This window comes from Cucurbita moschata, unplaced genomic scaffold (genome assembly GCF_002738365.1).
Source record: "Cucurbita moschata cultivar Rifu unplaced genomic scaffold, Cmos_1.0 Cmo_Scf00009, whole genome shotgun sequence".
Lineage (NCBI taxonomy): Eukaryota > Viridiplantae > Streptophyta > Magnoliopsida > Cucurbitales > Cucurbitaceae > Cucurbita > Cucurbita moschata.
The window spans coordinates 892,837-917,084 of record NW_019268525.1 but is presented as its reverse complement, the minus strand read 5'-3'; the positions used below and the strand labels follow the sequence as shown (position 1 = coordinate 917,084).

Below are 24,248 nucleotides of genomic sequence, written 5' to 3'. Positions count from 1 at the left end.
TTGGTTTTTTTTTTTTTTTTTTTTTTTTGGGTGTCCTTCAACCTCCTTTGTGTGCTCGGATAGTGAGACATCTTCCCGTTACGTATCACTATCAGTTTCATGATTTTTAAAAAGCGTATGTTAAGAAGAGGTTTCAATGCCCTTATAAGGAATGTTTTGTTTTCCTTTTCAACCGACGTGAGATTTCACACTAAGATTTCATGAACTTCTCGTACATTACAAACTCAAATAAACACAGAAGTTTAAACAAAATGGTTACCAACTGAGTGAAAAAATTATTAGATGGGACGTTAACGAAAGGAGAGTTTACCCGTAAATTATTGAAGATAAAGGAGAACGTAATGAAAGGTGTGGAGGGCATGTGAGAAAAGGGATGAAAATGGGAAGGAGAAGAGACCATATCACATTTGAGAGTTGGGGGGTCATGTGCTTTAGAACATAAGAAAATACCCTTTCTTTTTCTTTGCCTTTTGCACCTCTTTATGGTATTGGATTCCCTTAGCCTTTTGCTCTCTCAAAATTTTTAAGACATAATCTTACTTTTAAATTTCCAACTTTTTTTTCTTTTAATTCATATAAAAAAAAATTAAAATTTTATATTTGTAATTGACCGAACACTTTTTATGTCAAGAAATCAGATCTAGATCTCGACTCGTCCAATTTAAGAAACGAACATACAAATCTATATCAAAAGAGGTAAGCAGTGGAAGAGAGGGGGGGGGGGAACGTACTTGAGATGCAAAAGCTTTAGTGGGGTTGCCGGAAAGTTTGAGATGGAGGGGGCGGCGAGACGGCGGAGTGCGGTGGAGGGTAGAGGGGGTTGAAATTGAAGGAACTACCTAAAGGAGGAATCCGAAGGGATAGCATGATCCAAAATTATATGTAGAAGAAGCTGTAAGTATATATGTGTATATATATATATATATAAGTTGGGATCAATGCGATCCCTTTGGATGCTTCCTCTAGTTGCAGAGAATTGTCGATCGGAGAAGAACCTCCATTTTTGTCTCTCTTTCTCTCTCTTCTTCTCTCTAGATCTTGAAGTTGAAACTCCGTTGAAGGGGGGAGCCTTCAATATAAAAGAGACCTACTTGAGTGCTTAAACAACGACAATTTTTCTTTTTAAATTAAAAAAAAAAATGTCTCCCTTTTAAATTATAATAATTAAAACACGTCTGAAATCTTTATGATTAAGTTACTGGAAAGAAGTGTAGTGTATTGATATAAATATTAATTTTTCATTTTTTTTTATTTCGATTTATACGGTGTTCCTTCTTTACTGAAGTATTACAGGTTTGTTATGTACGCATTAAATTTAAGGAGGGAAGTGTTATATAAATGATTTTGAATAGTATAGTATATTTAAAAAAAAAATGAGGATTTTGTAGGTTTAAAAAAAAATCAATTTGTGAAAGGGGATGTATATGTGGTCCAATATGGTTGGTTAGCCACACCCATAACTTGTGTTTGTTGGTTTGATAGTTTGTGGTAAGGGCAAAAACACATTCCCCTCATAGTACACCTTTTTGGTTCATCCAAACTTATAGTTGAAGAGACAGGTAGAATCTAACCAAACATAATTACATCTATTTTTATTTACTTCTTTTTAATATACTTTTTATCAATTTTTTTAATTTATTTATTGTTGATTCTCACTTAATTTATTTCAAAATCATTTAATTTGTTGGACGCTCCTCTATTATCTAATATATATTTCATACATGTAGTAATATAAGAGTGACTATGTCACTAAACGACTTATGAATTGGTTTATAAGTCTATATTGTTGATGAAAATTCCACATCGATTAATTTAGAGAATGATCATGAATTTATAATCAAAGAATACTCTCTCCATTGGTTGGTAGGAGACATTTTAGGTATGCCCACAGGATTGTGCATGAGAGGATGTGGGAGGATGGAGAAGAACGAGGTGGGCGACAAAGAAGGGGCGGATGGGGTTTTGAAAGCTTCCTCCATAATGCAGAATGGTGGGTAGCTTATAAATGGTGCACATGGAAAGGTACCACCCTAATCTTAGCTCTGCTCATGCTCATGCTCATTTTTTCCATCCCCTTTGAAAAAGACTGGATTTTTATGATGCCCTTTTAGAATTACTGGGAGTTCAAACCCAGAAATGTGGGGATTGGTGGTGGGAGGGATGAGTGTTCACTATCACAAACACAGTTCCAAAAGAAGAAGCTTGAATCAGGAGCGTTGGATTGGTGGGGGCATAGGGTGAAGAATCCTATGAGGGGTTTCTTATTTTTCTTCTTCTTCTTCTTCTTCTTGTTGTTGTTCTTGAGAGATCATGATGTATGGTGCTAGATCTTGTCCACACTAGTGAAGCACATTGGACCACGAACCCTGAGTGCAGGCTTTTGCAAACAAATGGGCGCTATTCTATTAACACCCCACAACACCCCACATAATATAATAATGCATATCAACTCAAACAAACCAAGTGGGGTCAGTTTTGTGGTTGCCTTGTACTGCCCCTGCTCATCAGGAACCAAACCCAGGGTGGGTTTGGTTTTTGCTCTCATTATTGGCCCATTCATGTTCCTCATTTTCCGGACAAATTTTGTTATTTCTTCTCAGGCCTTGTAACCCAATTGGTGGTGCATAAAGGACCATCAATCTTTGCACCTCCCACTACCCCATTTCTCTTTCCATCTTTCCTTTTATCTCCTTTTATCTCCAAGGCTCAAAATGATGAATTTTATGGTTAGAACCTAAACATCAATCTTAAAATCATATCATCGGGTCCAAAGATATTTGAATCGAGACAACAATTCGAATCACACATCTATCCATGTTAATATAAATGTATGATTAAGTGATTCAACAATTTCTAATTTAGTGGACCAATGTACCAACATAAAAGGCAATTAATTCGAATGGTACGCCTTTAATATTTGGATGTGGGACATTTGGACCACAACTTATATTGGTTGGGTGCATCCTCTTGAGTTCGTCACGGAATTTGTTAACTTGGACTAGTTGCTCCCATGCCCCATCATTCATACCTTTCATCAACTCCCAATTAATTTTACATTTTGGCCCTTATACTTAAAAATTTGTAAGAATTAAAGTCCTCAAAAATTTGGATTTAGCAACTTGGTCCTTGTAGTTTAAAGTTTGTAATGATTGAACCTTACCGAACAAAAAAAAAAATCTCGTGAAGGTGAAAAGTGAACTTTTATTAGATTATACAATTGTGTCCCTTTAAACGTTAAATGCATGTGGTCCTTGAGTGATCATTGAGATTGTCAAGATTTGAATTGTTATGAATTAAAAATTGTTATCGATATATAAATATAAAAGTATTAATATTAAATTATTCATAATAAAAATAGATGAGGATGACAATGAATATCCAACCACAAATGAAAATGATAGGAAAAAACTTAAATGATAAATCTTAAGATATATTCTTCATCGGAGTCACCATCTATCATGTCAACTAAGAGAACATATAGACAGACATACAATATCAATAATTGTTACTACTAAACTTGTTCAATCCACCCCCATTTCACACCTTAATGGATATGACTGACAAGTGTTCACATAACTCGATAGTTCTAACAATTCAAACGATTAGATTTTTTTCCATTTAGATTTATTTGAATATTTGAAAGATCCAAAATTGGAATAGGTTCGTGAGTTGAGATTTTTTTTTTTTTTTTTTGCTAGTCTACAAACAATCGAAAATAGGATTCTAATGATCCTTCAAATTTGGTTGTAAACTCTATTTGTGTTGTTCAAGTCACTAACCTTTCGAATTTGGTTGATTTCTCCCACCCAATTCAATAGGTAGCCGAGGAGGAAACACCGAAAGCATGTTGAAATCTGAAAGAGGTAGTGAAGCCAAAAGGGAGGGGGAGGGGGGACTCTCCCTGTTAAAGGACAACTCAATTGAACCAATCCCGTATAAGGACACCCTCCCCTACCCCACAGCCTGCTTCAACCCCACCTCACTTGATTTGGTTTTGGACGAAATAATGCAGCAAGGAAGTCATAAAAAATTCAATCTTTACAGAAACCCATTAAGAACATATGCGGATCCGAGTGTGACCTCGAAATGGATATCTGCTTTGCTTTGATTGCGATCAGGAAAGCATATGCGCGCGCGACATTCCGTGGCGGCCCTGTTGCACAAAATAATAATAAAGCTTCGGCCTCTGGCCCTCTGCATGAACACCCTTAGTGGGCCTCTTGGAACTTCATCTAGCCCAATTTGGAGGCTTTGAAATCCAAAAACACACCCCGAATATTGTAGTGCTCTTACCAACAACATAATACAATCGATGTATTGTTCTACTTTATATTGAACAAAATAATGTGATATGTTCAACTTGTGACGTAATTATTATGAGGGTTACTGAAGATGTTCAAAGTTTTAGAGAGGGACCTTCATGATTAAAAGGTTAAATTATAGAAACACGGGTTCCATCGTTCTAATCTTTTCAATGCCCTTTCAAAATCATGTTAATCTATAACAGTTTAAGCTCACTGCTAATAGATATTGTTCGTTTTAGCTTGTTACGTATCACAGTCAACCTCGTGGATTTAAAACACGTCTATTAAAAAGATGTTTTCATATTTTTATAAGGAATGTTTCGTTCCTCTCTCCAACTCCAACCAATATGGGGTCTCACAATCCACCCCCTTAAGACCCACCGTCTTTGTTGGCACACTGCTTAATGTTTGGCTCTGATATCATTTGTAATAGCTCAAATCCTCTTTTAGTAGATATTGTCTATTTTAGCTTATTAACCATCACTCGGAGTTTCGAAGCTTCGACCATCTCATTCTCTCCTTTCTGTTCCTTCCATGTCAACACTTCGATGTCATCTTTCTGTTCCTCATCTCATTCAAGACCGCCAGCAGCTTTATAACAGCAATATAGTTGTTCATTTGAAAATATATTGATTTTTTTTTATTAGGTTAAATTAACAAAAATACATTTCAAAAATCTTTTAAAAGTTTAATAATATTTCAAAATTTTAAAAAGAATTCTCTAAAAAAATTCTTACGTATTTCAAAAATATATTTGAGCTTTTATTATTATTTTTTAAAATATCTCATTAATACTATTCAAAAAAAAAATTCAAAAGTTCAAAAATACATTTACAAATATTATATTTAAAAATGTCTATAAAATTTTAAAAATAGTATTAACACCTCAAATTTATTAAAAAAATATATATAATTCTTATCATAAATATATGAAAAATAATCGTCTATCAAGACCTCGAAGATTATCTCTAAACTTTCTAATATTACTTTTGAAAGTTTACGATAATTTTGAAAGATAGTATCATTTTAAACATTTTAAAAAAGGTTAATGGTGTTTTTGAAATTTTTAAACGAGTTTTAAAGTGTTTTTGAAGTTTTTTAGAAAGTTGAAGAATATTTTGAAATAAAATATTAATCATTTCATTTAAAATTAAGGTAAAGTTATTTTTTATTTTTTATTTTTAAATATTAAGGATATATTATATTTTTTGTACCGTTTAAGAATATTATTAAAAAAAATTATAAATTTAAGATATTTTTAGATCGAATATAAAATTTAAATTACTTTTATTAATTTAAAAACGGAAGTCATGTTTTATATTTATTTGAAAATCCTCTCAGTTAAATACTTTTATCTACAAATATATAAAACAATGAAAGAAAAAAAAGTAATATTATTCTTTTCTTTTCTTTTTTGTCTTATTTTATTCTTTAAATTTTTTCTAGATATCAAATATAAATAAAATGAATACAAATATTTTAAAATTTAGTAAATTATTTTTAAAAAATCATTACAAAATACTGTAATTCTAATAAAACAGGAAATAGATGTACTTTTTATTTTAAATTTTGTATCCTTATATTTTTTTTATTAAATAAATTAATATGATATATTAAATAGGTAACATAAAAATATAGATATATAGTATGAAAGTTATTGAAAATACTTAAAGTTTTAGATACTTTAACCAAAATAGTCGTTAACTGTCGTAGTGTACGAATAATGAAACATTCGTAATAATCTTTTTCCATCTTCGACACATTTTTCGCCTTCGAAAAAATCATAAGTTATTCCTTGTTATTTTTTTCCGATGGAATTAAATTTTTTTGTATTCTTAAAAATTGATGTGTTTTTTCGTTCACTCTTTATTTTTATTTTTTGTTTTATGTTTGTTTTTTCTTTTTATTATCATTTAATTTTTATAAAATAATTTTAAATTAATTTTATAATTCGTTTCAATATATTAAAAACAATTATATTATTTATTCTAATACAATAAAGTATTCTTATACTACATAATATGATTGAACATGGTTTGATTTGCTTAAATCCTTTTTACCGGTAATCTAATCATTTATTTATTTAAATTATTAATTCTTTTTGTAAAAAAATTATTAACTAATTAGTTACTTAATAATAATGAAAAATTTATATCTATTCAATTAAAAAATGCAGTAAAATTGTAAATTTATATATTTTTAATATTATAGTAAAAATTTTAAAGTCAATTAATTTATATAAAATAAATGCAAATAACATTGATTTTGAATAAAAATTTACCCATATAACATAAAAACAAAATAAGTTGTTATTAAATATATTAAATTAATACAATTATTTATGCACCTCAATCCTATTAAATTAATAATAATTTGATTATTTGTCAAATGATTGTCTTTTTACCAAAATTTGTTTGGTGATAGAAATTAAAAAATCTAAAATTTAAAGTTTTATTAATTAAATAAAAATAAAATGACTAGAATTGTGAAAAATCTTTAAAATAATATGAAATTTATTTATTTGTATGAAATTTTGATTTTTCATCTTATTCTGAAGCATTTTATTTTGATTCAGGCATCTTACAGCTATTTAATTAGTCAACAAAAAAAACATTATTTAAATCAAATTTGGTGTTTTGAGTAATCACATAAACACGATGGAAGGAGAATCACATACACAAATTCCCCACGTTCTCATCTTTCCACTGCCATTTCAAGGCCATATCAACCCCATGCTCAAGCTCGCCGAGCTTCTTTCACTCGCCGGCATCAACGTTACTTTCCTCAACACGCCTCACTCCCACCGCCACCTCACTCTCCACTCCGACGTCCTCTCCCGCTTCTCCCGCTTTCCCGCCTTCCGCTTCCTAACCATCACCGACGGCCTTCCCCCCGACCACCCTCGGACCTTCGACTACTGCGCCGACTTCATCACCTCCTTCGAAACCGTCACCAAGCCCATTCTCAGAGACTTTCTCGTTTCCGGACATTTTGGGTCCGATCTCACTTGCGCTATACTCGATGGGTTCTTTAAGTTTCTTGTTGATGCGGATGATGCTGAAATTAAGATACCCATTTTTGGTTTCCGTCTATTCAGTGCTTGCTCTGTTTGGACTTATTTTTGTGTTCATGATCTCATTCAAGATGGACAGCTTCCTATTCGAGGTTTCTTCTTCGACCCATTACCAATTGGAAATAAATGTTTATCTGTTTCCTGAACTCTGTTTTATGTGTTGAAATTACAGGAGAGGAGGACATGGACAGAGTGTTGACAAACGTACCAGGAATGGAGAATGTTCTGAGATGCAGAGACCTCCCAAGTGCCTGTCGGGTTACAGACACGAACGACTCTGTTCTGCAATTCAATATCATACAAACCCAACGAAGCTCTGAATTTCACTCTGTTATATTCAACTCCTTCGAAGATTTGGAAGGACCCGTTCTCGAAAAGATTCGAACTCTGTGTCCCAATCTCTACGCCATTGGACCCCTTCACGCCCTTCTCAAAGCCAAACTCCCCAATGAAACAGAGTGTTTGAACAATCTGTGGGAGGTCGACCGGAGCTGTTTGAAATGGCTGGACAATCAGCCGCCGGGATCCGTGATTTATGTCAGTTTTGGAAGCATTACGGTAATGGGAAGGGAGAAGTTCATGGAGTTTTGGCATGGGTTGGTGGATAGTGGGAGGAATTTTTTGTGGGTCATAAGGCCAGACATGGTGAGGGGCAAAAATGGGGACGTTGAAATTCCGGCGGAGTTGGAGGAGGGGACGAGAAAGAGAGGGTACACGGTGGGTTGGGCGCCGCAAGAGGAAGTGCTTGCCCACGAAGCCGTTGGAGGGTTTTTGACGCACAGTGGTTGGAACTCCACTTTGGAGAGCGTGGTAGCGGGGAAGCCAATGATCTGTTGGTCTTATATTTCGGATCAGCTGGTGAACAGTAGATTTGTGAGCAATGTGTGGAAATTGGGGTTGGATATGAAGGATGTGTGCGATAGAGGAACCGTGGCAAAAATGGTGAACGAGCTTTTGGTGGATCGAAAAGAGGAATTCATGAGATCGGCGGCGGAAATGGCCAATTTGGCTAAACGAAGTGTGCGCCCTGGTGGATCGTCGTACGCTGATTTTGACCGTCTCGTCCAAGACATTACAGCTCTGAGTCAACAAAATAGACACAACTAGTGGCCTTCAACAGAATTTGGTTCAAATTTGGTGCAGTTTTCTTGGGGAAAGGTTTGTTTAACCATCTTGTACGTGTGTGACTTCCAATGTTTAAATAAAGTTTAAATTTAGTTAATGATCCACCTTCAAAATTGGATTTAGGGTATGATAACGAACCATTACAAGAGAAATAAAATTCGAATTACGTTACTATCGAATACTTAATCATTCTACGAGTAAGATATTTCATGTCAAGCTTGAATAATTTTAAACATATAATCTAAACAAGATAAAATTGCAAATAAGCTTAGTCATTAGCTAAATGAAAGTTAAACAACCCTTAACTCTAATGATGAGAAATTCTCTAAGAAAAAGTAAAATTCAGATTGCCTCGTTAATCTAATAAATTTAATCCTTGGCTAAAGAAAATGTAAGAACACTCATCGAAATTTGAATCACTCCACAATCAAAATTGATCATGTCAAGCATAAATGATTATAGACATGCAATTTAAACTAATTAAAAAGAAATTTAGACATTAAGCTAAAGAAAAACAAACAAGTCTACTGTACAAATATAACATATATGACTTTATACAGCTTCAAAATAAAATCTCTTAACCTCCCTTGACACATTTTAAGAGTGGTAACTTTCATATTGATACATTTCGAGAGTTCTAGCTTTCATATTTTATGTTCATAAAAACTACTACTGTATTGGAAGGGTAGAGGTTTGATTTATTTTATTTTCTATTTTTTTTAATGCAATTAGCCCGCATGCATATAAAAGATATAAATATATATGGACTTTTTTTTTCTAACTTAGACTTTTCTATATATATATAATTGAAGGACTCTTATTTAAATACGTCTATAATGTTATATTTAGAAATAGTATTAATATCTAAAATATATTCCATAATTAATTATTATAATATATAAAAAAATATTATTATTATTATTATTTTTTTTTTTTGGGGGAAAACTTATCAAAATTTGAATTCTGAATTCCATGGTCCCCACTTATTTGTTTTTTTCACCAACAAGACAAGAAAAAGATACCAAATGAAAAGTTGTATTTTTGTTTTATGTAAAATTTTAAAAACACTAAATCTAATTAATCTATTTAATAAATTTAAAATTACTGAATTTTGAATTTTGTATCACACACTCTCATCATTGGATTTCCATGGAAGGAGAACCAGAAGCTCCCCACGTTCTTATCTTTCCCTTACCTTTTCAAGGTCACATCAACTCCATGCTCAAGCTCGCCCAGCTTCTCTCACTCGCCGGCATCACCGTCACTTTCCTCAACACGCCTCACTCCCACCGCCAACTCACTCACCACTCCGATGTCCTCCTCCGCTTCTCCCGCTTTCCCGCCTTCCGCTTCCGAACCATCACCGACGGCCTTCCCCCGGACCACCCTCGGTCCTACGACTTCTTCGCCGACATCGTCGCCTCCTTCGAAACCGTCACCAAGCCCATTCTCAGAGACTTTCTCGTTTCCGGCCATTTTGGGTCCGATCTCACTTGCGCCGTACTCGATGGGTTCTTTAAGTTTCTTGTTGATGCGGAGGATGCTGAAATTAAGATACCTGTTTTTGGTTTCCGTACTGTCAGTGCTTGTTCTATCTGGACTTATCTCTCTGTTCCTCGTCTCATTCAAGATGGCCAGCTTCCTATTCGAGGTTCCTTTTATCTGTTTTGGTTATTAATTCTGTTTAATTTATTATCATTTGTATCTCTCTGTTCAATTGAGTGCGATCAATCTTGCTTCAGCTTCCACTAAAACAATTGATTTCAAGGCATTTTTGGTTGTGACTATCGGTACCAATGTTTATTTGTTTTCTAAATTCTATTTTGTGTGGTTAGATGTTTGTAATTTATTAAAATTACAGGAGAGGAAGACATGGAGAGAATGATAAGAAACGTACCAGGAATGGAAAATCTTCTCAGATGCAGAGACCTCCCAGGTTTCTGTCGGGTCACAGACATGAACGACTATCTTCTCCAATTCATTGTCGAACAAACCCAACGAAGCCACGAGTTTCACTCCCTCATATTGAACTCATTCCAAGATTTGGAAGGACCCATTCTCGAAAAGATTCGAACTTTGTGCCCCAATCTCTACGCCATCGGACCCCTTCACGCCCTTCTCAAAGCTAAATTCCCCAGCGAAACAGAGTCTTTGAACAATCTGTGGGAGGTCGACCGGAGCTGTTTGAAATGGCTGGACAATCAGCCGCCGGGATCCGTCATTTACGTCAGTTTTGGAAGCATTACGGTAATGGGGAAGGAGAAGCTCGTGGAGTTTTGGCATGGGTTGGTGGATAGTGGGAGGAATTTTTTGTGGGTTATAAGGCCAGACCTCGTGAGGGGCGAAAATGGGGATGTTGAAATTCCGGCGGAGTTGGAGGAGGGGACGAGAAAGAGAGGGTGCATGGTGGGTTGGGCGCCGCAAGAGGAAGTGCTATCCCACGAGGCAGTTGGAGGGTTTTTGACGCACAGTGGTTGGAACTCGACTTTAGAGAGCGTGGTAGCTGGGAAGCCAATGCTCTGTTGGTCGTATATTGCGGATCAGCAGGTGAACAGTAGATTTGTGAGCAATATGTGGAAATTGGGGTTGGATATGAAGGATGTGTGCGATAGAGGAACCGTGGCGAAAATGGTGAACGAGCTTATGGTGGATAGAAAAGAGGAATTCATGAGATCAGCGGCGGAAATGGCTAATTTGGCGAAACGAAGTGTGAGCCCTGGTGGATCGTCCTGTGCTGATTTTGACCGTCTCCTCCAAGACATTAGATTGCTGAGCCAATAGACAACAGCAGAGAGCTGATATTATTGAGGGTGATTTGTAGCATGCGTGTAAGAGTCACTTGTGCATTTGTTTAACAAAGTACACTTGGTGCATAATTCAACAAGTCTCCTCCACCAAAAATATAATTGCTTACATTGAATATTCTAACTACAAAACAAAAAAAAGAAAGGGCCGCCTTCCACCTTCCCCATCCCAATAAAATCCGACCACAATCCCTAACAGAGTCATCCAATTTCCAATGTCAATCGCCATGGAAACACAAACAAACCCTCATGTTCTTCTCTTCCCCGCCCCCGCCCAAGGCCACATCAACCCCATGCTCAAGCTCGCCGAGCTCCTTTCTCTTGCCGCCATTCCAGTCACATTCCTCACCACCGAACACTCCCACCGCCAACTCACCCTCCACTCCGACGTCCTCCTTCGCTTCTCTCGCTTTCCGACCTTCCAATTCCAAACCATCGCCGACGGCCTCCCCGACTCCCACCCTCGCACCTTCTCCCAACACCTCCCTGACATGTTATCCTCCTTCATATCCGTAATCAAGCCCCTCTTCAGAGACATGCTGGCCTCCTCCCATTTCACCCCAAATCTCACCTGCCTCATCCTCGACGGCTTCTTCAGCTTCCTTGTTGACATCAACGACGATTTCGTTAAAGTCCCCATCTTTTGTTTCCGTTCTTTGAGTGCTTGTTCTTCCTGGTCCGTTCTCTCCATTCCTAATCTCATCCAACACGGCCAACTTCCTATTAAAGGTACTCTGTTATAATCCTTCGATCACATCTTAATTATTTGAGCTATATCTTAAATCGAACATGTGAAAATTGCAGGGGAGGAAGATATGGATAGGATCATAGATAAGATTCCAGGTATGGAGAATCTTCTCAGATGCAGGGATCTGCCTGGCTTCTGCCGAGCCGCTGACCCAAATAATGACCCAGTTCTGCAATTCGTCGTGAATCAGTCGATTCGAAGCACAAAATTCGACGCTCTCATTTTGAACTCATTCGAAGATTTGGAAGGACCCATTCTCTCAAAGTTTCGAACTTTATACTCCACAATCTACCCCATTGGACCCCTTCATGCCCTTCTCAAAGCCAAACTCGCCAACGAAGAAACAGAGTCGTTGAACAGTATGCGGGAGGTCGACCAGAGCTGTTTGCCGTGGCTCGACAATCAGCCGCCGGGATCCGTGATTTACGTCAGTTTCGGAAGCATTACGGTAATGGGGGATCACGAGCTGATGGAGTTTTGGCATGGGTTGATCGATAGCGGGAGGAATTGTTGAAATATCATCACTAGCTCAATAGAGTCAAGCCCAATAATTGTACTAGCCCAATAGAGTCAAGCCCAATAATTGTACGAGCCCAGTATATTTATTTTAGTAGAGATTTTAGGAGAAAGAGAGGTAGATATTTTAGGAGAAAGATTCAATTTGTTAGGTCTAGATTCAAATCGGTTAGGTCTAGATTTAGATTGGTTAAATATAGATTGTTTACTCTTAGTATAAATACCCCCACCCTACGTAGGTTATTCATCCAAGAAATCCAAAAACAATAAAAAGTAAAAGTATTCTACAGAGTGTCTTGTATTCAGGTTATTCATCCAAGAAATCCAAAAACAATAAAAAGTAAAAGTATTCTACAGAGTGTCTTGTATTCTCTTCTCGATTGGTCTTAATAAAGAGTGCGAGTGTTTCCCACAGTGAGTTGTGTTCAACAATGTTAGGAATCACGACTCTCCACAATGGTATGATATTGTCCACTTTGAGCATAAGCTCTCATGGCTTTGCTTTGGGCTTCCCCAAAAGGCCTCATACCAATGAAGATAGTATTCCTCACTTATAAACCCATGATCTTCCACTAAATTAACCAATGTGGGACACTCCCAATCCCAATAATCCTCAACAATCCTCCCCTCGAACAAAGCACACTATAAGCCTCCCCTGAGGCTTATGGAGCTCTCGAATAGCCTCCCCTTAATTGAGGCTCGACTCCTTCTCTGGAGCCCTCGAACAAAGTACACCATTTGTTCGACACTTTAGTCACTTTTGACTACACCTTCGAGGCTCGCCATTCTTTGTTCGATATTTGAGGATTCTATTGGCATGGTTAGGTTTAGGGCATGGCTCTGATACCATGTTAGGAATCACGACTCTCCACAATGGTATGATATTGTCCACTTTGAGCATAAGCTCTCATGGCTTTGCTTTGGGCTTCCCCAAAAGGCCTCATACCAATGAAGATAGTATTCCTCACTTATAAACCCATGATCTTCCACTAAATTAACCAATGTGGGACACTCCCAATCCCAATAATCCTCAACAGGAATTTCTTATGGGTTGTGCGGCCGGACCTCGTGAGGGGCAAAAATGGGGATGTCGAAATCCCGGCGGAGTTGGAAGAGGGGACGAGACAGAGAGGGTACATGGTGGGATGGGCGCCGCAAGAGAAAGTGCTTTCCCACGAAGCGGTCGGAGGATTTTTGACCCACAGCGGTTGGAATTCGAGCTTGGAGAGCATAGTGGCAGGGAAGCCGATGATTTGTTGGTCGAATGCATTCGATCAGCAAGTGAACAGTCGATTCGTGAGCAATGTGTGGAAGTTGGGTCTGGACATGAAGGATTTGTGCGACAGAGAAACAGTGGCTAAAATGGTGAATGAACTTATGGTCCATAGAAAAGAGGAATTCACGAGATCGGCTGCTGAAATGGCTAATTTGGCTAGACAAAGTGTGAGCCCCGCTGGATCATCGCAACTCAATCTTGACCGTCTCATCGAAGACATTAAGATTTTGAGCCAACAACCAAAGATGCCCAATTAGTCGTTTCAACGGTCACTAGATATATATTGTGTTGAAGAGTCACTAGTAGATGAAAGGTCACTGGTACATGTATAGATAGTATTATATGTATGAATAGATTCATTAGTTCCTAATTAAATAAGTGCATGATTTTTAGATAATGAATGGTAACGAAGAACGTATGTTGGCATTGGTGGAAGGTATAGAAAAATCAAACAAGTATTCTTCGTAATTGTTCGAAGTTCTTTTCTATCAAAGAATTCTACGTTATCACCAATATTTGTGGCCTTCCAGTTTGAATCATCTTTAAACATTACTCAATCCTTCAAATAGAATTAATAAATGTGCACTTATAATAAACACAAAAATTAAAAATTTTAATTGCATTAATAGAAAAGCGTCAATCAAACAACATTCAATTAATTAAACCATTAAGAGTCAATGACTACACCAATCTCTAAGAACAAATAATATTATAGTTTGATTCTTTAAAACATATCTCATTTTTATAATTTCTTTTTATTTTAAAAAAACTCATCATTAATTAGTGAAAATTATTTTAGATTGTTTTATTGTAAAAAAAAAAAATTCATTGGTCAACATTTTTTTGTCCCTTTTTTTTTCATCTTTTTCGTTTTCACCAAACATTAGAAAAGAAACTCATATATATATATATATATATTGTTGAAGATATTTTAAAACTCGTTGAAAATGTCCACCTTTTCAGAAACACCATTAAAAAAACAAACTTTTAAAATTATATATATTTGTCAACATTTAAAACATTAATTATTCAACTTTGAAATTATTTTATTATAAATTTGTTTATACATATTTTATTAAACTTTTGACTTTTGACTTTTGAGTTAAAGATTTGAATGCTATTGTATGGAATATTTTTTAACTTAGGAAAATCATAGTATTATACTTTTTGAAAAATTTAAATTTATTGATTTTTTAAAATTTCAAATATATATTTTAAATAACTAAATTACGTTCGAAATAAATTTAATAATAAAAATAATCTTTATATTGATATGATATCACGATTAATAGTGAAAATAATCTTTATATTAATATGATATCACGATTTAATGAAAAAGCATTAGAATCGAATTTTTACTTTTATTTTTAATCGAATAGTTCGCTAAAGAGATTCTTTTTTCATAATGGAGCATAAAGTCATTTTAATGGTTACGTTACTATTGTTTGACTTCTTATCTATATTATTATTTTAATTTATATGGGTAAAGTAATTCATTTTAAATATGATTAGGGTATCTATTAATTTATAATACATTAAAATCAAAAAGTCTCATCAACAATTATTCACATCTTCCTATCACTAATAAAGGTGTTTTGACAACCGTCTAATTAAATTTGAAATCCTTTTTTAAATTACAAAAAAAAATATAAATATGAAGTAGAAGGCAAACAGTAAGTATATATATATATATATATATATATATAAACGACACCTCATATACATATGTGTGTATGTATGTATATATATATATGGTATGTGCTAACGTGAAAATAAATTAATTTTAAATGTTTGTAAAAGTCGAAAAATATTATTCAAATTTTTTAAAACAAATATATATTTTGTATAATGGGAAAAAGATTTAGGCAACTAAAAAACTGATGCCAATTAATTGGGACCATCTGTCCCTTTCCAAATGTGACATTTTGGACTGCCATCAATGGACCAAAAGAAAAACTGCATTTTTTTTTTTTCTTTTAAATTAATAATATCTCTTGGCGGATTATATATATAATATTATTTTTTGGAAACCGCATATAATCAATTATTTGATTTGAGAATAAATTATTTATTTTGCCTTTATATTTGTAATTTTATTTCCTTTCATGTATCGTCTTGTTTTTATCCTAACCATTTCCCAAATATAGAAATCAATTAATTTACATAAAATTTAGAAAGAAAAACAATAAAAAACTTACCTACTAAATTTAAATTTACAGGTCACTTTTTTAGTCCTTAGTTCCGACTGTTTTAAAACATGTCAATGGTTTGAAGTTTTGGAGGATCAAACTCAATCAACTGAATCGGTAGAATTTAATCGGATTTGATCATAAATTCAAGTTCAGGTATCATACTAAGTCCACATTGAAAAGGAAGTTCAATTCTTATTAATAAAAGATTAAATGAATGATTAAACTTGAATATGTTTTTTTAATCTAAAATAGAAATGTGAAAAGAAAAAGTGGTGGTTGGACTATAGTGTTTTTATATTAAGTTTTTTATTTGAAAATAATCATCTTGTCATTCGCAAAATTCAAATATTTCATGCATATTTCAATCGGCAGTTGCTGAAAAGCATATAATAGCATAAAATGGGAATCTACTTATGAAAATTTGTAAGGTGTAGAAAGGAGGAATATTAAAAATAATATTTGTACGTTTTTTAATGAGAAAAGGGAATAGTTATCGTCGATGAAGATATTAAAGAGGCCGCTGCCTTTGAATTCCCACTTCAAATCGGGGAAATTTTAGTCCATTGACGGAGATTCTTCTTCGTTCTTTGTTTTTCGTTCTTGGGTCGTGCAAGAATTTGCGGCCGACATCATACCCGCCAGCGCCTAGTTGATGTGTGAATTGTGAGAAAAACAGGGGAAGCAAGCAGAGACTGACATATTTGTATGTTGAATTTGGATTTGCGGAAATGGTAGCATATTTAATACGGAATCTGTGCTTATTTTGATTTTTGGGAACAACAACGTGCAGCAGAGCCACACCACAACGGCGCCCTCCTGGATTTGACTTGCATATACGAAGAGCGGGGGGCAGATAGCGGATCCCTCGCGGCTAAACGCCGGACGCAGGAGGAACACCCGCTAATGGCACGGACCAATGACGCCGATGTGGAAAAACTGGAGGTTGATGTACCGGAAACTGCCCATCAGATCAGCAGTGGTTCGTTTTTCTTCGTTTTTGTCTTCATTTTTAGCTTTTCTGATGTGGGTCTTTCTGTTTCTGGATTTTGATTCCATCGGCTCTTTAGGATGCCCTTTTTGAAGGACGACTATGATCAAACGAAGTTCATGTTCATTTCTTAGAGGATAAACTTCAATTTCTTGTTTGTCTGACATTGGTTGTTTAGACTTCAATGAAATTTTCCTTAAACTTGATCTTAAGATTAGGGGTTTGCCCTCTCCAGCCCCTCTTTGAGCTAACTTGGTTGGTTTTTGCAATTCCCAGATTCATGGTTTCAAGTAGGTTTTGTTCTTACCACTGGTATCAACAGTGCTTATGTTCTGGGATACTCGGGTACTATAATGGTTCCTCTGGGTTGGATATCTGGAGTAGTTGGATTAATTGCAGCCACAGCCATTTCATTATATGCAAATACTCTTATTGCCAAGCTCCATGAACTTGGTGGGAAGAGACATATCAGATACAGAGATCTAGCAGGCTTTGTATATGGTATGAGAAGATACCAAACTAAGGGAGTTCTTGCTTTGCCTCCTTTTTCATTACCCCTTTCTTGTGGCTTTCTTCTTGCAGGTAGGAGGGCTTATGCTCTTACATGGGGGTTGCAGTATGTCAATCTTTTCATGATTAATGTGGGATTCATCATCCTTGCTGGCCAGGCCTTGAAGGTGAGATCATTAGAATTACACTGATCTTATTTATAAACTCGTGAAATTGCCGAGTCTTTGTAACGTATGAGTCGAATAGCTTGAAAAGTATAATTGAAGTGTTGGGGTAGGTGGCCTGCTTTGACTATGATCCTTACTTTGCTCCATGTTTGTTGGCTTTCGCATAAAAGTCGAGCAAATTACATCGGTTGCCATCTTTGTTTCTTCATATCCAACTTAATATTTCTTTGTTTCCTATGAAAAAGTCTTGGTGTTGGCGTGTATCAAGTTGGAATGAAACTTTTGACCTATTGAAATCTTGTCTGATGAGAGTACCTTGCCAATAATCTTTTGAACTTCGATGGACCGAGATTTCAGGGGGAAATGGATTAAGAAAGTCGGGGTCCATTTATTTCAGTAACACTTTGCTGTCGATTATAATTAAAGAACGAAAGCAAGCATAAAAACAAAAAGTCGGGTTTTCTTATGAACAATTGAAACAGGTCATTTTATCGAAAACTAAGTTACTCGACAATTCGTTCTGTTTGTATCTTATGTTGTCTTGTTGGATAAATGATGAAATATGGAATCCTTTTTGTATTGTAACCCACGAGATTGATTACTTGAATGTTGTGCAGGCTGTTTATATCCTTTTCAAGGATGACAATGTGATGAAACTTCCCTATTTTATAGCCATTGCTGGCTTCATTTGTGCGTTGTTTGCAATATCAATACCCCATTTATCAGCTCTAAGACTTTGGCTGGGATTCTCAACTCTTTTCAGTTTGATATACATCCTTGTTGCATTCATATTGTCTGTTCGGGATGGTAAGCTTCACTTGCCATTGTCTTGGTTTTGTTCAATACAATATTTTCAATGAAATGGATCTTGAACTTAGAGGATCATTATGTATGGTTTCTGCTGTTTTAGGAGTTAAAGCACCTGCAAGAGATTATAGCATTCCAGGATCGTCGACGAGCAAAGTCTTTACGACGATAGGGGCAGCTGCTAATTTGGTTTTTGCCTTCAATACTGGAATGCTTCCTGAGATTCAGGTATGACAAGAACTTAAGTTCCTTGTTTTCTGAATTACATTACTCCCTGAATAAGATTGTTACCAGATTCGTATGGTTTTGAAATTATCTTCTTCAAACCTTCATTGCTGAAAAAATTGTTGTTGTAGGCGACGGTGAGGCAGCCGGTTGTCAAGAACATGCTAAAGGCTCTGTACTTCCAGTTCACGGTCGGAGTTTTGCCGATGTATGCTGTTACTTTTGCTGGATACTGGGCATATGGGTCTTCCACCTCAGCTTACTTACTCAACAACGTAAACGGTCCAGTTTGGATCAAGGCAGTGGCAAACATATCGGCGTTCCTTCAAACAGTCATCGCTCTGCACGTAATTGTCTTCAATCTTGTGTTTGATGATCTATAAACTTGAGAGATAGATGAGGTTGTGAAAGAGGGTTTATATTATTTTGATGCAGATATTTGCAAGCCCGATGTACGAGTATCTGGACACGAAATACGGGATCAAAGGAAGCGCGCTGAACGTGAAGAACTTGTTGTTCAGAATAGCAGTGAGAGGAGGGTACCTGGGCATAACAGCACTGGTGTCAGCTATGCTTCCTTTCCTTGGAGACTTCATGAGCCTTACAGGAGCAGTCAGCACATTCCCTCTAACATTTATCCTTGCAAATCATATGTACTTTGTGGCAAAGAAGGCCAAACTCAACTCTGCACAGAAGCTTTGGCATTGGATTAATGTTGGCTTCTTTGGGTGCATGTCTTTAGCTGCAGCAGTTGCGGCTTTGAGGCTCATAGCAGTTGACTCCAAAAACTTCAGTTTATTTGCTGATCTATGATCATCATATCATCATTTTCAGCTCTTGAAATCTCTCACAGTTTCTTCTCATATGGATAATAATATAGTATAGTGTAGCCCAGCTTAGGTTACAATTTCCTCCTCCTCTCATTCTTTTTATTTTCCCCACTCTTTAATATTATGTGTCATAATTGTAGTTTTGTGCTTACTACCTTGTAAGGATGAAAGGTGGAATATTGAAAAAAAGTCAAAATAAAATAAAATAAAAAGATTTAGCTTCATTTGCTTGGCTCGCTTTGATGTGATTGTCGTGTTGGTTCACATAACTAATATAACTAACAATAGTGCTAACACAACTTTTTCTAGGAAACTCCCGCACTTTTTCTCAACACTAATCGATAATAGATCACAAGAAACTCTATAAAAACTACTCAGATTTCTTGAAATGAACATCTTGGTAGGGTGGAGCCACTCTATCGTGCTCCGGATTTATTGGAATGATGGAAGAGTATTTATAGTATAAAAACCTCTTTATAGTAGTATTTATATTCCTAAAATATCTAACCATATTTTTTCTGAAATATATATACCATTAACTCTTATAATTATTGGGTGGACGTTGATATTTTAACCAATAATGCGTAATATTCTTTTTTTTTTTTTTAATTTTTAATTTTTTAAACTTTAATTTTACCTTTAATGTTTTAAATATTTTTCCGTAGAAGTTATAAAGGATGGAGTAAACGTAAATAAAGTCAAATTTGCAAGCGTTGTGTAAATAGGTATGCTCTTTTTTTTTAATGATACATAAATATGTGATGACATAGGTAATTAATATGATTTTAAAGTTGAATGTAAATATGTGATGACATAGGTAATTAATATGATTTTAAAGTTGAATGTAAATATGTGATGACATAGGTAATTAATATGATTTTAAAGTTAAATGGGTAATTTATTGTTATAGTATTTTATGTTGTAATTTATTTAAAGAAGGTATTAAATACAATTGAGATCGGCCTCAAATATTTAGCGTTGGGGACGATATATTGATCTGGGCCGAGCCCGAGTTGCAAGGATGAGGCCGTGTTAGAGGTTTAAAGCCCAACTATGTGTTCCCAACCCATCCATCAACAAAGCCCACAAACATGGTGCCTATAACTTCTCAGAATTAGGGTTTTAGAGAGAGTTATACGCAAGTTCGTCACTTCGTCGCCCGTCCAAGCTCTGTAGCTCAAGGAGAAACTAGACGCCGAAGATGGTGAAAGGAAGACAAGGAGAGAGGGTCAGGTCTGTAAACTAAACCTTCGCAATATCAACTTTTTTCACTTCCTCTTTTTACGATTTTAACCCTATAATTGTTTTCATTGGTCTTCGTGTCTGTTTTTCGTTGGAATCAGACTCTACGTCAGGGGAACAATTCTCGGCTACAAGAGGTAATCAAGCATTGCCGTCTATCCACTTTTTCCATCATATTTTGTTGCTTTCTGTAAAATCGACGAAGGAATTATTGTTATTTTGCCGATATAATATTGGAAAATGAAAGTAGTTCATGTCCGAACTGTTAAAAAAGGGTGTTAATGCCAAGAATGTGATTTGTTCCGAAACTAAGGATGATTGGTGTTGTGTTAGGTCGAAGTCGAACCAGTACCCAAACACTTCTTTACTCCAGATCGAGGGTGTTAATTCCAAGGATGAGGTTTCCTGGTACCATGGAAAGCGCTTGGCATACATCTACAAGGCTAAAGTGAAGAAGAACGGATCCCACTATCGTTGCATCTGGGGCAAGGTTGCTAGGGCTCATGGGAACAGTGGCATCGTTAGAGCGAAGTTCAAGTCTAACCTACCACCGAAGTCCATGGTATCTGACTTGTTGTAAAGAAAAAAAAACTAGCTGATGTGTGCCTCTCTTTGTTTTGGTTTTAACAAGTTTCTAACTTCTCTGCAGGGCGACAGAGTCAGAGTGTTCATGTATCCCAGCAACATTTAAGGTAACTAGTTTCTTTTTATGCTTGAAACTTTTAGGCTCTGATGTTTCTCTTTATTTTTCACGCTCTCTGTATTTGTATGTAACATGTTCTGACGCTGTTTATTGTGGCTTTTGTCTTTAGTATCAAATGCATTAGTTTAGTTTTCTATCTTCGTTGGTAGTTGCAATGTCCTTCCATAACCATATTGTTGTACAATGTGGGATGTCTGCGTCCCTTTCCCAAAAGGCCTCATCCCTACGAACCCTGCTTGCATTCATCTGATAGTAGGCTCCATTACATGTTTAGATTTAGTGGGTTTGATCGTTTAGATCTTTTGTTTTTAACCATGTATTTACTAGTCCATAACATTTGTGATATCACCGTTATGGTGCGTCCTTTTCTTACTACCCAATGTTGTCCATTTTTTAGCTTGGTAATATAACGGGTTGAAGGATGAGTAGGGATAAAAGATGTAGAATGTGTCTATCAAATGTCTACTGCACTCACTCCTTTCTGATCCTATTCAAAGCTTCTTTCTTGGATTTTGACCGAAAAAAATCTGAAGGGTCAAGTTCTCCAGCCCCTTTCAATCATGACTACTAATAAATCAGACTAAAAGACAAAAACCCAGATGGAATGGTAGAATCGATGGTTGAAAGGATAGGGAAATTAATGAGTGAAAAAATACCTAATTTCTCATGTTTTGATTTTGCCTACATACCTTAAAATGGAACAAATGAAAGGAGGAAGAGTAGGTTTGATCTTTGTGCTAGGAGAAGTATCAAAGATCATAAGTATTTTCAAGGTCAGTGTCCGATGATGGAGAAAACCCAATGTTGCAGCTTGGATGCATTTTGTTGAGTAGTTTATTAGAATATGACATTAGTCATGAATTGAAAGCCAGTTTTTGGTGTTTGTGTAGTGTTTGTTTATCATGATCAATTTAAAAATATTTTTTTGCCATGGGTCATTGTTGTGTTTCCTTTATTGGTAGTTCTTGTATTGGTTGTGGTCAATACTTGAATTTTAGGAAGACGAAATTCATAAATTGTACATGGTTATACATAATAAATGTGGTCATTACTACATTTAATTTTATTGTTACAGTCGCTTCTTTGTTGTTGAGAGGATCTTGTTATTTGTCAGACTCGTTTTTAATCAGGAGCTTCGGACGCTTCTGAGTCCTTCATTTGTTGTATATTTGTATTATGATGATGTTGCATTGACTCATGTTTTGCTGTTAGATAATTGCTGATATGAACAGACGTAATGTTTTAACTTTCTCAGACTAGCGGGCTCCAAATGTTTTGACTTTTTTGTTGGGGGGTGGGGATGTGGAAATTAGTTCACTACACTACGTAGACAATCTAGTTTTCCATTTTACTACTGCTGATTAAATTTCTTAGCTTCTGTTTGTTTACCAATGCTTATTTTGTGTTTGCAGCAATGCCTTGCCTGGATGAAACGAGTGGGTGGGTGTTACATGAAGGGATTTATATTTTTGTTACATTTTGTGAGCTAAGATAGAACCATTTTCCGTTTCTGAACTGAGTCATTTTTGCTATTTAGGCAATGTTTCACCGTCATGTAGTTGAACAGAGTTTTAAAACCATTCGTTATTAACATTTTCATGTGTCAAGTGATTAAGTTGCACTCTTCTCAAGTGGGTTTCCCGTATACCAACCCTCGACGTACTTGCGGTGCAAGTTATTATGAAGTTAGGGCTAATGTTGTTATCGTTAATTCTCTGATTTCCCTTTCTTCTCTATCCTATTATGGATAATCGAGGTCAAAGTAAATACTTTGATGTTATCAAGCTTGCGATATTGGTCAATTAGTTGATGTTATCAAGCTTGCGATATTGATCAAAACTCAAGTAGATTGTTGGCATTATCTGGACAACAAAAGGTTGTGTTTGTCAAATTGAACCGAGTATTGGTGCCATCTACTTTGTAGATTGGAAGCTACCATGTGGAGAAGTGGTGATATGATGCATTTATCAAAGGAAAGTCAACATATCTATATGCCTTCTTTGAAAGCTATCTGAAGGGATTCATTAAAGTTACGTTCTCTTAGATGTAAGCAACTTGATGAATTTCTCGTACAGTGTAAGGGTTGACATACAAAGTAAAGAGATTTGATGTTTTGTTTGTCACTTATAATAAAACGCTTTGGTATCTAATTAGCTGGTGATTTGAATGAATTTAAATGCAAGTTTTTCCTCCAGGATCACTTCGAATAATTAGGTGTCACCTGCCCTTCCATTTTTTATTTCTTGGGTCCTATTGATTAATCATATTACACTACATTTGATGATATTGAATAGTTTACTAAGTTATGATAATCTCAAATTACGGAAGGAAAATTGATGATTACGAACTGCTTCTTTTTGCTTCTAAAACAAGTATGATTTTCCTTTTAAAAATGATTCTACAAATAAAAGATTGGAATTTATGGATAAATAATGGTTATGTTTGAAATTATTTAAAGGATGTGATATTAGTTAGTATAAATATGTGGACGTGGGATGAAAAGATTGAAACATTGAGCTCTGACACAGTGTGCATAAATGACTCGGACATGGATATGAAGTTGAATTGTAAATCATTCTCAATAAACGTGTTAGAGTGAGTAGCGAAGGTCGATGATATCCAGAGTTCAAGATGATATCATGAGACATTAGTGCAACTTGAGAGTTCTCGATTAGTACTATATTGAGCCAATATGTCCCAATAAGCATGAATGGATCAAAGCTTCACTTTACCCAATT

The 24,248-nt window shown here is 35.5% G+C and overlaps 5 protein-coding genes across 9 annotated transcripts; all 5 read left to right on the top strand.

Moving 5' to 3' along the window:
• Positions 1–6,947: 6,947 nt before the first annotated feature.
• On the top strand, positions 6,948–8,557 carry LOC111447766 (7-deoxyloganetic acid glucosyltransferase-like). The gene is made up of 2 exons (XM_023087096.1): positions 6,948–7,469; positions 7,550–8,557. Exons 1-2 carry the CDS (start codon positions 6,962–6,964, stop codon positions 8,482–8,484), a joined length of 1,443 nt encoding a protein of 480 aa, XP_022942864.1. The 5' UTR covers positions 6,948–6,961; the 3' UTR covers positions 8,485–8,557.
• A 1,028-nt stretch (positions 8,558–9,585) lies between these two features.
• Positions 9,586–11,403, top strand: LOC111447767 (7-deoxyloganetic acid glucosyltransferase-like; the record flags this gene model as incomplete). Its single annotated transcript, XM_023087097.1, has 2 exons — positions 9,586–10,153; positions 10,364–11,403. Coding segments are annotated over 2 exons (1,488 nt in total), but the record flags the coding sequence as incomplete, so codon positions are not given.
• A 96-nt stretch (positions 11,404–11,499) lies between these two features.
• LOC111447765 (7-deoxyloganetic acid glucosyltransferase-like) lies at positions 11,500–14,153 on the top strand. Its single transcript, XM_023087095.1, has 3 exons — positions 11,500–12,035; positions 12,111–12,558; positions 13,608–14,153. The coding sequence occupies exons 1-3, from the start codon at positions 11,522–11,524 to the stop codon at positions 14,101–14,103; spliced, it is 1,458 nt and encodes a 485-aa protein (XP_022942863.1). The 5' UTR covers positions 11,500–11,521; the 3' UTR covers positions 14,104–14,153.
• A 2,343-nt stretch (positions 14,154–16,496) lies between these two features.
• LOC111447314 (proline transporter 1-like) lies at positions 16,497–19,746 on the top strand. 4 transcript variants are annotated; one of them, XM_023086411.1, is made up of 8 exons: positions 16,497–16,741; positions 16,832–17,017; positions 17,303–17,527; positions 17,609–17,703; positions 18,321–18,510; positions 18,614–18,738; positions 18,867–19,082; positions 19,171–19,746. In XM_023086411.1, the coding sequence occupies exons 2-8, from the start codon at positions 16,942–16,944 to the stop codon at positions 19,546–19,548; spliced, it is 1,305 nt and encodes a 434-aa protein (XP_022942179.1). In that variant the 5' UTR covers positions 16,497–16,741; positions 16,832–16,941; the 3' UTR covers positions 19,549–19,746. The 4 variants fall into 4 exon arrangements, with proteins under 4 accessions (XP_022942179.1, XP_022942177.1, XP_022942176.1 ...); XM_023086409.1 differs by having other exon boundaries at positions 16,829–17,017; XM_023086408.1 differs by having other exon boundaries at positions 16,822–17,017.
• A 928-nt stretch (positions 19,747–20,674) lies between these two features.
• Positions 20,675–23,600, top strand: LOC111447318 (60S ribosomal protein L35a-1). 2 transcript variants are annotated; one of them, XM_023086416.1, is made up of 5 exons: positions 20,675–20,798; positions 20,909–20,944; positions 21,141–21,369; positions 21,457–21,499; positions 23,435–23,600. In XM_023086416.1, exons 1-4 carry the CDS (start codon positions 20,767–20,769, stop codon positions 21,496–21,498), a joined length of 339 nt encoding a protein of 112 aa, XP_022942184.1. In that variant the 5' UTR covers positions 20,675–20,766; the 3' UTR covers position 21,499; positions 23,435–23,600. The 2 variants fall into 2 exon arrangements, with proteins under 2 accessions (XP_022942184.1, XP_022942183.1); XM_023086415.1 differs by lacking the exon at positions 23,435–23,600 and adding an exon at positions 22,923–23,221 and having other exon boundaries at positions 20,676–20,798.
• Positions 23,601–24,248: the final 648 nt, after the last annotated feature.

Bases quoted from the DNA above. Each gene is read 5' to 3' on its own strand.
- LOC111447318 (XM_023086416.1), top strand. From the start codon at position 20,767: ATGGTGAAAGGAAGACAAGGAGAGAGGGTCAG. The intron at 20,799-20,908 runs GTCTGTAAACTA...CGTTGGAATCAG, and splicing joins AGACAAGGAGAGAGGGTCAG to ACTCTACGTCAGGGGAACAA. The intron at 20,945-21,140 runs GTAATCAAGCAT...GTGTTGTGTTAG, and splicing joins ACAATTCTCGGCTACAAGAG to GTCGAAGTCGAACCAGTACC.
- LOC111447314 (XM_023086411.1), top strand. From the start codon at position 16,942: ATGGCACGGACCAATGACGCCGATGTGGAAAAACTGGAGGTTGATGTA. The intron at 17,528-17,608 runs GTATGAGAAGAT...TTCTTCTTGCAG, and splicing joins TCTAGCAGGCTTTGTATATG to GTAGGAGGGCTTATGCTCTT. The intron at 19,083-19,170 runs GTAATTGTCTTC...ATTTTGATGCAG, and splicing joins AAACAGTCATCGCTCTGCAC to ATATTTGCAAGCCCGATGTA.
- LOC111447765 (XM_023087095.1), top strand. From the start codon at position 11,522: ATGTCAATCGCCATGGAAACACAAACAAACCCTCATGTTCTTCTCTTC. The intron at 12,036-12,110 runs GTACTCTGTTAT...TGAAAATTGCAG, and splicing joins CGGCCAACTTCCTATTAAAG to GGGAGGAAGATATGGATAGG. The intron at 12,559-13,607 runs GAATTGTTGAAA...AATCCTCAACAG, and splicing joins GGGTTGATCGATAGCGGGAG to GAATTTCTTATGGGTTGTGC.
- LOC111447766 (XM_023087096.1), top strand. From the start codon at position 6,962: ATGGAAGGAGAATCACATACACAAATTCCCCACGTTCTCATCTTTCCA. The intron at 7,470-7,549 runs GTTTCTTCTTCG...TTGAAATTACAG, and splicing joins TGGACAGCTTCCTATTCGAG to GAGAGGAGGACATGGACAGA.